This window comes from Leucopleurus acutus (assembly GCF_964270905.1).
Source record: "Leucopleurus acutus genome assembly, chromosome: X".
Taxonomy (NCBI): Eukaryota; Metazoa; Chordata; class Mammalia; order Artiodactyla; family Delphinidae; genus Leucopleurus; species Leucopleurus acutus.
In genome coordinates, this window is record NC_139148.1 from 43,492,945 (window position 1) to 43,505,637 (window position 12,693).

A 12,693-nucleotide genomic window follows, 5' to 3' on the forward strand; every position below is an offset into this window, starting at 1 on the left:
GACTGAGTCAGGTAATTGAGCACGCTAAGTTTTTCTGAGAAGTAGGGAGAGGCCAGTTTCCTGGCTTTTTGTTGATAAATGGGAAGGGACACTTACTCAAAGGTATAAGTTGAGGGTGGGTGGGGATACAAGGCAGACATGAGAGAACCCCTGGAGAAATACTGGAGTTTGATTAGATTTGCCTGACTGGGCACAGGCATTCAAAAAAATGCTAATTGGGATCTGGAGCAATTTTGGCCTGGTTTGTTTTCATGAGAAATTTGGAAGAAGAACCATGGGAGAAGCAGAAGCTTTTAGCCTCCATTTTCCCAGGGTCATGTTCTTTCTGGTCACTTTGAATGTCCCTCTGTACTCAAGGGAAAGGAGCAAGAAGGGAGATTCAAAAGTGATTTGGGGACTTAACCAACAGCCTGCCCAGAAGATGCAAGCCAAGATGGAGCTTGTGGGGAAGGGCCTAGGCTGTGACTTGATTGTCAGGCAGTCCTTAGCTCAGACATCTGAGTCACAGAGCTCAAGGCCTGGTTGCTCCATATAGTGTTTATTGGGGAAGGGGACAGCACAGGTTGGGGCAGTTGCTGATGTAGAGTCCAGGATAGATAGAGCGAAAAAGGCAGCATGCCAGCTTAGCCCCCTTCTCTAGGGCATTGGTGTTTTTGTTCCCCTTTCTGTGGCCTGGCTCAGAATTTTAAGGGGGCATCAGAATCAGCTGGGCCATAGGTAGATCCCAGCCACTTCTAAGACACTGAAAATGCACCAAAAGATTAGAAGCTCCACCAAGAACTAGGGCAGTTGGTAGAGGCATTATGTGTGTGTAGGGTAATGGGGGTGGAGGATGGGATCAGGGTGGGGAGGGATTCCTGGGTTAGCACAATAAATTATAGGGTCATTTAGAGGTCGAGTTGTATTTTCAGTTCTTAAAAATATATATATATATATATTTATATATATACATCTTTATATGTCTCTATACATAACTATACTGCAGCACAGCAGCAAAACATTTAGTTTAAAAATCCAGCAAGAATGCAGGCAAACACTCCATGGAGGCATGCAGGCTAGGATCAAGGCAGTAGGAAGGGAGCCTGTATGGTTGCCATAGGGGTGAGTTCCAACCAATGGGCCCACCCAGCCACCAGAGCACCACCTGGACATGTGCAAAGACATACATGCGCACATGGAAAAACAGAAAGGGTTTGCAGAGAGAGCAGTCACCACAAGAAAAGATTTCACATGGTCATTGTAAGAGGCAAGTGGACAAGCCCCCAGGACCTAGTTCTCATCTTAATAGGCCAACTAGGAGAGACCTTCTGAAGTCACAAGTTGCAATTGACAGGGATTGGGGGAGAAACACCACCAAGCCTGGCTGTCCTGACCCCTCTCCTCATCTCCCTGAGAGTATTTCTTTCATTCATTCCCTAGCATCAACAGTTTCTCTGCCAGTCAGAGAAAAACATTCCCCAACTCCCTGAAAAGGTGAACTCCCTTGAATCTTTTGTAGATCCCAGGCCATTCACAAAAAGCTTAGTTCAGTTAAATACTGTAGTTGCTCAAGATGCACGAAGAGAAGGAGAACTGAACAAGACAACTCGGAACAAGAATCTTTGGCCAATGAGAAAATGTAAACCTCTAAGGAGACCTGATTGAGTCCAGGAAAAAAATGTATTAGTGTAAAGAATTGGAGGATCTTTCTTGGTGGTGCTCATGTTTGTTCTGAAATAATTTAGTCTAGCCTGTATTGAGGTTTCAAGAGTTTTTAGTAGAATCCTAAATGTTGTGAGTTCTCCTTCCAGCTTTCAAGGGTTATAGTTGAGATCCTGATGGTGTTGGAGGATCATCATCTTTTGCTTCATCTTCATGATGTCTGCGGTGCCACAAATTTCCTTTATAGAAAAAAAAGCAAGTATAGAAATAATGAGGTTAGCACATTGTCAGATGCCTAAATTTATGGATGCTAAAGAGAGCAAAGAGTCCTTTAGGAGACAGACTGGTTTGTTCCTATTGTACCAACCATTTTTAAACCATCTTAGAAAACCAGCTGATGTCATGCAAGCCAAACACAAATGGGATGAGTTCTCAGAACCTGATAATCCATGAAACTGCTATTGACCCTTTCAGAGTTTTCAGAAAGACTCTCAAGCACCATGGGTCTCCCAACTGGCAGATTCTTAGGGACTCAAACCAGTTGGACCAAACATAACTTGGTCCAGGAGATTCTCTCTTGGCATCTGTATGAAGTCTCAGTTCCTCAAAAAACAAAACAAACTGCCACCCTCCATCCCTTTCCCCCCATGTCCACTATGGTTATCCCTCTCAAGCTTCCAGGTCATCTAGGCTCAGAATTTAGGAGAGACGATTGACATCAGAATTGGCATAGCCGACAATTCTAAGGGAACCTTCTTTTGAGCCCCACTGATATATCAAGAACATTTAAGTCCAATTCTGAAGAAGGGGTGGAACCAAAATTCAAATAATGAAACAAATTTTGCATTTCCAGGGATTTACTATAACAGATAAAGAATAAGAGTGTTTAGATAGGTCGTGGAACCTGTTCCTGACCCTGTAGGTGCCCAGCACTGACACCCCCAACCCATCTCAAATAATAGTGCTTTCTGGAGCAGGACCAAAAGCTTGTAGTTGTATTTGACTGGGAAATAGATCTAAATATGACTGTTTTGCCATACTTTATCCACTGAGGAAAGGAATGGGTCAAGCAGAAAGGTAACTGGCTGTTCTCATTTTTCTCTTCAGCTGTTTATATCACAGAGATCACAAAGCAAGGTTGCCTCTCAGGTTCTCTCCCTGTCAGTATCCATATATCACTTTCTGTTTTTTTTTAAGGAGCTTTTTTTTTTTTTTTTGGTGTACCGTGCGGCATGCGGGATCTTAGTTCCCCAACCAATGATCGAACCCATGACCCTGCAGTGGAACCGTGGAGTCCTAACCACTGGACACCCAGGGAATTCCCTCCATATCACTTTCTAACTCACACCTTGTCCAAGAGACTGCTTGGCATCCCCTAAGGTTGGCTCCCAGCCGGCCACCTCCTCCATCACCACCATACCCGTGCACATTTCTAATGTGAGCTTCAGGTCTTTGGGAAGTACCCAGGCTGCTGGGGAATCCTTTATGACCTCGATGCCTGTGGGAGAAACTTACCAATAAAGCCCTGGATGCCTTGGCCTGATTTAGGTTTGTCTTCCTTTTCTGGCTTCTTCTTTCCCAATTTGGGGAACTTAACTTTCAATCCGAGGCTTCTACTGTCAGTATCTGAAGACTTTTCCTGGCAAACCACAACAAGAGGAAGGTCAAAATGTTAGTTGCCTAATAGTCAGAAACAATTCCTAGAGGCCTGGCAAGGTGGTGAACAAGGATGCTGCAAGAAGCAGGCAGATCTGCTATCTATCCAGGTATGGGAGATACCCCTACTCACTAGTCTTGTGCCCTAGAAGGCATCTGATCTTTACCAAGATCCTACTCTGTGCCAGGTACTTTGCTAAATGCTTTAATAAATGATCTCATATTAATAAATGCTCCTCTGAATTGCCTTTCAGAAGAAACCTAAAGGAAGGGCACAGGACCTTCCCTTGGAACCAAAGCTTTGGAAAGTCCAATAAATAATTGACTCTCATTCTGCTTTTCCCCACCAAAGTGGATCTGTGCCTTCTGTGGCCTTAAGGTGAGCAAGTTTGGTATCAAGTGAAAGAGCAACATCTTCCTGTCTTTCTTTCAATCTATTCTGCCCTTCTTTAGAGCCTCACTTCTTCATCTTTATGGAAATGCTGAAGTCCAGAAAAGAGATTATGCCCAGGCCAGGCAGACTCCCATATTGAGACCTCAGAGCATGGACTGTTTGCTTCATTTCTCTCAATATCCAGTCTGTTTGCCTAGGTCAGGAGCTTGGTGCAAGATAGCTGAACTGAGTAGGAACGGGGTGCTACAAGAGTGTGCTTCCTTTTCTGCATAACAGCATGTTTTTCTTCCCCAGGGGGCTACTGGTCAAGAGCAGCAAAGGCATATGAGAAAGTTATTAAATCCTTTAAGACCTAAATTTGCCTATGGCTTTTTCTCTTAAATGGTAGCCCAATTGCTGCACTAGTCCAAACATGCTTGTATGGCTTGCTCACATGCATATAACTGGTGTATGAAGCCAGAAAACAGGCATAATGAGTAGGAGAACCAAGTATTCCTACAGGTTGAAGTGAGCAGTTCCATGGCGGAGAAATTTAAAGAAAACCCCTGTCAGACCGTAAAAGGTATAATTTACCTGGTGGTAGGTGGACATCTTTGAGTCATTTGATTTATGAAATGGGACTATTTTTCAATCTCAGGAGAGCACTCAGAATTGTCAAAAAATGATGACATCCCCACAGCTATATTATAGCCACAGCTGCCATGCTTGATTTTCTTTTAAGCCACACACCTGCTAGGGGAAAGCATTGAGATAGCCTACTTTCCTCCCAGAGTGGGAGGGACAGAAAGCAGCAAGGAGAGGTGATATTTGGTAGATTTAACCACCAGTATGGCCTGGGCACCAACCATTTAGAACAGATGTTGGCTGTAAACACCTGGTATTGGCCATAATGGTATGTACCAGACAAAATTCAGTCCCAGTAGCAGGTACTGAGCAGGGGAGGGGAATTGCAGCCAGGAGAAAGGCACAGAAAAAGACCATTCTTGCTTATTCTCTCCCAATCTTCTGATACAGAGTGGTTCTTCTTTCTGGTTATGTTCTCGTGGTCATCTAGTTTTTCAGTGTGCCTTCTGCCTTGTCCTGTATACTTATGGTGAGGAGATGGGAGGAGGAGGCTCCATTGAACTCAAGCTGAAAGCCACTACTGGCCTCCCTATGCTACATCAGTCACTGTGTCCTGGCCCACACCGGAAGGCAAAGCACCAAGGAAGAATCCCTCTTCCCCTTTATTTCCCAATCCACAGGTCACATACCTCTGGAGAAAGGATTGAATTCATCCAGTCAATCTCAGATAGCTTTTCAAACTCCTTATTCATGGCATCCAGGGAAGTTTGCAGTGTGGCCTCATACTCAGCATTTCTCAGCTGGTGAAGACAGGAAAAAGAGTGAGTATCCAATGCTTAGCACCCTACCTTCATAGACTCTTGCCTTCTCCCCAACTCCCAGTCCCTGCTAGTGGCCATGAGACCACAGTGTGCCAACTTATATCTCCTTTGGCTCATGGTGTCGGTGGAAAGTATAGCCAGCTCTTTACTTTCTCAATAGGGAGATCCAGGAGACAACCAGACAGTGATGCTTTCCTTAGGGCTTGGCGTGCTCACAGTTTGGCAAGCAGAGAGGCCCTTTGACCACTATCAATTAATGATGAAGTTGTACCCCGACAGCTTAGGGTCCAGGTTAAGGGTCCTACCCTTGACCCTCAAGCCCCTGGAGACACTCAAGTGCCCCCCTAATAATAGCTACCAATTTTTGAGCAAATACTATATGCCAGGCACTGTGCATACATAGTTTCATTCCATCTTCCCAATAGCTTGATAATACCTTACAAAGTACTATTGTTCTCATTTTATAGGTGGGAAAACAGACTCAAAGAAGTTTAGTGCTCAAGATCACATGACTAGACAGAAACCCAGATCTATTCAACTCTATAGCCTACCCTCTATACCACACCATTCCAGAAAGGGCATGTGGGGTGGCCAGATGCTGGGGTGGGGGGCATCTTTATTACACAGTTACCATAATTTAAAGGCTGCTTTGTGAAGCAAGGGGAGGGCTAGAGAGAGATTGGCTCAAATTTTCCCTTCCTGGCAAAGAGGGTCTGCCTCCCCAGGCTGTGCTTTTAGCCCCTAGCTATTCACTCTTAGTGAATGATGGCTTGTCCCATGGATTTAGGAAACAAAGCTCAAGCATTCCCTAGTAACCCCCAGCACCCACAGGATGAACTCTGTATGCTCCATGGGAGAGTTAAAATAGATTATTCTGGGACCATCTCCAACTCAGAAGAACCAAGTTCTAAACCAACAACATAAGTGAGATAGTTCATGTTCCATTAAATAGTGAGCTGGGAGAACAGATGCATGCTGATATCATCAGCTTTGACATGCTTTCCAGCCCACCTACTTTGGCTTCATCTCTCCTCTCTGGCATGTGCTCTACTTTCAGTCTGGCACTTATGTAGCTTCTTGCTGTGCATGGGCCAGCCTTAAGTGGAACCCTGCTGTCTGTCACAAATGGGTGACAGGTGAATGAGCGAGGGATGGGATTGGAGGTTATGACCAATCAGGATGGGATATGAGAGGGGAACAAGTCATGTTGTCAAATAATCTCTTGCTTTTGCTTTACAACGAATGATTTAGGACAGTACGGAGTAGCCCGGATGCACAGGACACGTGTGTGTACATGGTGGTGGGACGGGGAACAGTGGTGTCAAGTAGAAATGGCCATCACTTCAAGATAAGGGGGAAAGGGGCAGGGATTCTTAGGGGCATACTTACCAGCAGTGCTCAAAAGGGATTTGATAGTCAAACCCAAAACCACAGAGAAGAAAGAGGAATTGGGGTCTTAGAAAATGATTCCTAATCATAATAGAAGAGGAATAAAATGGCTTCCTAATGACTTCCTATTTGGCACCTAGAGACTCGGGCTCTGAAAAATAGTATATGGTTGGGCCTGAATCTTATGCTCTGTTCTCTTGTCCTTCTGGCTTCAATAGAGACCTTGTTCAGGACTCTTCTCTGAGATAAATGTGCAAACTGACTCAGGGGACTTTGTTACTCACTTCCTGGTTTCTGTTCTAACACATCACTAAGCCAGTTTGCCACATAAGGGAAGTGGGAGTTACTGGGTGGGATTTTCTTCATCAAAAGGCTACATCCCGGGCTTCCCTGGTGGTGCAGTGGTTGAGAGTCCGCCTGCCGATGCAGGGGACACGGGTTCGTGCCCCAGTCTGGGAAGATCCCACATGCCGCGGAGCGGCTGGGCCCGTGAGCCATGGCTGCTGAGCCTGCGCGTCCAGAGCCTGTGCTCCGCAACGGGAGAGGCCACAACAGTGAGAGGCCCGCGTACCGCAAAAAAAAAAAAGGCTACATCCCTCTCCCAACACTGACTGTTCTCCTTCAAGGGGAGGAATAACAACATTCAAATGAAATAAGCCTGGACTTCCCCGGTGGTGCAGTGGTTAAGAATCTGCCTGCCAATGCAGGGGACATGGGTTTGAGCCCCGGTCCGGGAAGATCCCACAAGCCGCGGAGCAACTAAGCCTGTGTGCCACAACTACTGAGGCTGCATGCTGCAACTACTGAAGCCTGCATGCCTAGAGCCCATGCTCCACAAGAAGAGAAGCCACTGCAATGAGAAGCCTGTGCACCGTAATGAAGAGTAGCCCCCACTCGCCACAACTAGAGAAAGCCTGTATGCAGCAACAAAGACTCAATGCAGCCAAAATAAATAAATAAAATAAAAATAAATTTTAAAAAATGAAATAAGCCTTACATCCATGCCACCTCTATGATATGGCCTTTCTGGAGATACATGGTCATTCTTAGCAGCCGTTTGCACCCAGGTCTCGTTTGGATGTGTGTATGTGTGTGTGTGGGTCCTTACCAGGTTCTATATTAAGTATGATATGTGCTCAATTTGGGTTGTTGGCTGGCACAAGCCAATTTTCATGACCCCATGAGCCTCAAGAAATCCTGAGTGGCAATAAGAGGCCAAGCTCCCATATTTCCTGCTGCCCAAATTGGCAAGGCCATTTAGCTCTGCCTATATATAGAAGGTACTTCTGTTGCTGTCGCTGAAGGCTGAAAGACTCTAGCCTGGGGCTCAGATGCTGGGACAGCCTGGCCTGACTGCCTTAACCACTCTTCCACCTGTGCAGTGTGCCAGTTAGATGTGCAAATGGAAAGGGGGAAGTGGCTGCACTTCTTGCAAAAATCAACTCAGAGGCCCCTCTTCAAATAAACCTTAATTAGATGAGAGGCAGAACAGTACCTTCCTAGGGGCCTTAGCAGCAAACCTAAAGTGGAGTAGTCATGATCAGTTGACTCATTAAAGCACACTCACCAGGTGTGCCTATGGGCTTTGCATTATGAGAAACAGCAACTCTTCCTGTAGCTCAAAAACTGAGCCTCAGTCCATTTTCCCTAACACTAATAAAATCTACCATCTGTCAAGCTGCTAGGAAGAGCTAGGCACATAATATACAGTAGTTTGTTTAATCCTCACAACAACCTGGATAGGTAGAGATTTTAATTCCTATTTTGTAGGTAGGGAAACTGAGATCCAGAGAGGTGAAGTTACCTCACGTACCTACTGTTATGGATTCATTTGTGTCCCCTCCAAAAAGATATCTTGAAATCCTAACCCTCAGTACCTCAATTTTTTGGAAATAGGGTCATTGCATATGTAATTATTAAGATGGGATCATTGGTCCGGTCTGGACTCTGGAGTAGGGTGGGCCCTGATCCGGTAAGACTGGTATCCTTTAAGGAGATGGCCATGGGAAGACAGAGAGACACAGGGAGAGCACCATGTGAATATGGAGGATTGGAGTAATGCATCTACAAGCCAAGGAACACAGCAAAGATTGCCAGCAAGTCACCAGAAGCTAGGAAGAGGCAAGGAAGGATTTCCCTACAGGTTTCAGAAGGAACATGGCCCTGCTGACACCTTGATTTCAGGCTTCTAGCCTACAGAACTGTGAGACAATAAAGTTCTGTTGTCCTAAGTCACCCAGGTTTTAGTACTTTGTTACAGCAGCCTTAGGAAACTAATATAGCTAGTAATGGGCAGATTTGGGATTTGAACTCAGAGACCCCCAACTTTTCCCACTATTCCTTACTGTCTTTCCACATGGTGAGAGACGTATGTGGAAACTTGGGAGATGCAGAGCAGCTCAAAAGAGCTCACCCTTTTCTACTGAAACTATATGAGGTATGATGAGAAAACGCTGCTTTTGTTTGGCCTAGTCTGGACCCAAGAGACATTTGCCAAAGGAGATAGACTTTTCTTCAAGGATATGGTAGTCCCTATAGATTCGCATAACTTATAAAGTGACACGATCAATGACAACTCTGGGTGAAGATGACACAGCAGGGACTGCCAGGTAAGCACCTGGCCAAAATGTTCCTACATGTCTTCCAATGCTCTAGAACCGAGCACAGGCTGTGACCAAATTCAGATGGGATACTTTGCCCTCCCTGTTCCAACCCCATCCACTCACCAAGTTTTCATCCAGGAAAGCTTTGGTGTCATCGTAGAGCCCTTTAAGACTAAATGTAACATCTACTGCATCATTTCTGGTTAGAGTCTGAGAGGAGAAGAAAGGAAAAGAAAGGAAGGGAAAGGACAAAGACAGAGGAGTTGTTGGTTAGTAAGCATGCAGCTGGCTTCTCTGTGGGAGGGTAGGAGCAGGCTAGTAGGATGTGGCTATAAGTGAAAAAGTAATATTCACAATATAGCACAACTAGTAGTTCAGCATGGGCACCAACCAGTCAAAACTGATGCCAGCTATCAACTACCAGTACAGCTGTATTGGTGTGTTGTATGCTGTGGCACAGCACAACTTGGCATTTGGCATCACTGATTGAGTGCTATGGGTATAGGGAAACAGGGAATATGCAAACCAGATAGTAAGTTTGAGGCCACTTGTTGCCACTAGGCTGAAGCCACCTTTCCCATGGTACATGAAGTTAGGCCTAACCATCTGTCTTCTTGAAACTCCAGGCCTGGAGCTCCAGGCCTCTTCCAACTAAGATCCGGCCCCAAATAAATAGGTAACCTACATTTTAGGAGGCCCTGACCCTGTATGTGGCCCTTTTGTATTGTTTGCCTAGCACTAAAGTTACTTTTTAAAAGCATCACTTAAAAATCTTCTGCCAGTGGGTAAAGTCACAGGATGGCACATTTAACATCAAGAATCTAATCTAGACCTTCCCCACGAGAGGAAAACCAAGGCAGCCTGGAGCACAAGTTTCAATGACAAGTGTCACCTTAACAGGTTATATAGGGATCTTCCTGGAATGAGGAAGGGCCTAAGCCAAGTTCCTCTCCATTCTCAGGCTATTTCTCCTTGAGGCCAGTGTGGTAGATAGCTATCAGGCTGATGAAATCTGCTATGGGATTCTCCCAGTAACCACTCTGGACCAGTAACCATTCTCCCAGCAACCATTCTCCCAGTAACAAGTCAAACAATATCTGCCTCCCCCTCTACTCTATCCATCAGTTTCCTGCCATGTCATTTGCCCAGTTTCTCTACCCAGCCTCCAGCTCCCCTTCCTTCCCTTTCCTATTTGGTTTGACTCCTTTCCTTCATCTGCCGCTTCCCCCCTTACCTCAATGGGAGTGCAGGAAGCTGCACCTGCCTCATTGCTACTGTCTTGGTTGTAAAATATATCATTCAGGATGTTAGCACTGGCATTCACAGAATCCATGAGGACAGACACATGCTGGTGGACCTTACTCAGGTCAGTAAGTCTGTAATAAAGCAAGGACAGATAAATGAGTCTAGAGTTCTGAAGGATGTCTGGCCTGAGGTGCTGGTGAGGGTTGGGATTAAGGGTAAATTGTATTCTTTACTCTCTCCTGTTATTTCTTCTCATTTCTAGGGAGCCACCTATGCCAGAAAATGTTTCTACTCTTCTCTAGCTATTCACTTTTGTCCATCCTTGTCTCACCAGAATTAGATACTGGGTGCTTTGGGAGAGTGGGAGGCTAGAATAGAGGAAGGAGCTGACTCCAGAAACTCTGAGGCCCTCCTGATATTTAAGGGCAAGGATAAGCATTTTTAGTCCTGTTGGGTCTGGGGCAGCAAGAGGAGATCAAAATTTATCTCTGGGCCTAATGGTAGAGGTCCAAGCTGGCTTACTGCTGACCACAAAGACTATTTCCTACCTAGAATGTCAGAGTCCCTGTCAATCCTCAGAGCTCTGAGCAATACTCCTTTCTGAGGCCAGGCTCTCCAGTAGCCAATAGATACAAGTTGGCTTCTTCTCCCTATCTCTTCTTGGGATTCCCAGCCCTGTATCTGGGCCAGTCCACTTACCTGCTGATGAGGTTTTCTGCAAGCTGAGCTAAGTGCTGCATCTGGGCATACTCCTCATCAGAGAGGCTATCTTGAGATTCCTGGGAGTCCAGCTGGGGTTGAGAGGCAGCCTGGATTTCAGAATGCTTGCACTTCCACATTTTCATTGAGTTCTCAAAGTCCTGGCGATAAAGACAGTGGCAGAGCCTAAAGATTGCTGTAGCTAAGACGGCATGTGACAGATCTGTCTGTGAGTCTGATATTTGTGGGTACTGTGGGGAAAGGGGAAAGAGGGCCTCATCCATTCCCCCATACACCTATCTCCACACCCATACATCTGTCCAACATTTTATTCAATGTCTCTTTCATACTAAGCAGTTTTAGTTTTTTGTTGTTGCTGTCGTTGTTGCTGTTACCATGCCAAGTCTTGGGACAACATACTTGAATCAGACAGATGTCTGCCTTCCAGAAGCTCCTATAGGTAGGTATCATGACCAATAAGAAAGTGGAGCCCTTTTCAGCTCCTTTCTTTGCCAAATCTAGGCAATATATTCTGATGGATTTTAGAGCTAGACATATCTCATTTAATTTTGAATTGTGCTTCTGTCATTGACTAGTTGTGTGACCTTTAGCAAAGTATTTAACCTCTCTGGTCCTCATTTTCCTCACCTATAAAATGGGAATAAGTGTATCTACCTCATAGGATTGTTGAGAGGACCTACTTGAGAGAATATATGTAAAGTGCCCAACACAAAGTATGTAGCTTATAAACTAGACATCGCATCCCTTCTCTATTGCTGTGTCTATGGACTGTCCACAGGCCAGAGTGGAAGAAAGCCTCTAAGCATTGAACATCTGATTAATAATGGCTCCTTTCTAGCTTTAGGTGGTTTAGCTGAGGTGAGTGACATTTGTGAATGCAGTATTTTAAGACGCCTTAGAGGAACCTAAAGACCATATTCAATGAAGACTCTCTTGTTGAAGGGAGCAGATTTCTCCATAACCACCTGAGGCCTTTAACTCTGTGCAGTGGAGGGAGGAGTACAACTTTGTGGAAAACTACAGAAGGGAGCTTCTTGTCTCACTCTCTTGGACAGTGCTTTGCAAGTGTCTATGTATATCCGAATGTCTCAGGGAGCTTGTCTGCAAATGCAAGTTCCCAGGAAATACCCATCTCCATTCTGATGCAGTGGGCCTGTGTGGGGCCCAGGAATGTGCATTTCTAACAAGCACCCAAGGTGACTCTGAGATAAGTATTATGCAGACCTCTCTTTAAGGAATTCTGCCTGACTGGAAGTATTCAGTACTCAAGTGATAGCTATAGATGAGACAACGTAGGAGCCCCAGATGAGCCTTTCCCTTCTTACCCGATCTCTTGTCAGCATCTGGGCAGTGTTCTTGTATCTAATCTTGATAAGGCCTGGCCTCTGAACCCAGGCCTCCCCATCCACCTGCACTGGGATACCTTCTTCACCATCGATGGTTATCATCACCTCACGGCACTGCCAGAGAAGAGGAGGAGGGAGAATGGGGGAGAAAAATGAGGTAACGACTATAGACCAATCTGATAATCTCACAGTCATGGCCAAATGTGTATCTGAACAGGACTGGCAAAAATGTGAATCAGATTGTCCCAGGGAGGAAACACATGTTTGCTATGGGCTTTTTGCTCCTTTGGTCCCTACCACCTCTGTTTCCAACT

At 45.4% G+C, this 12,693-nt stretch overlaps 1 protein-coding gene across 1 annotated transcript in view; it reads right to left on the bottom strand.

Moving 5' to 3' along the window:
* Positions 1-1,800: 1,800 nt before the first annotated feature.
* DGKK (diacylglycerol kinase kappa) overlaps positions 1,801-12,693 on the bottom strand; it is a gene marked incomplete at both ends in the record, with an annotated part of 166,838 nt that continues 155,945 nt past the window's right edge. The window contains 7 exons of the mRNA XM_082864971.1: positions 1,801-1,880; positions 3,157-3,280; positions 4,945-5,055; positions 9,192-9,278; positions 10,303-10,444; positions 11,013-11,173; positions 12,359-12,493. Of these exons, the coding sequence (XP_082721097.1) occupies positions 1,801-1,880; positions 3,157-3,280; positions 4,945-5,055; positions 9,192-9,278; positions 10,303-10,444; positions 11,013-11,173; positions 12,359-12,493 (840 nt within the window). The remainder of the gene's footprint in view (positions 1,881-3,156; positions 3,281-4,944; positions 5,056-9,191; positions 9,279-10,302; positions 10,445-11,012; positions 11,174-12,358; positions 12,494-12,693) is intronic.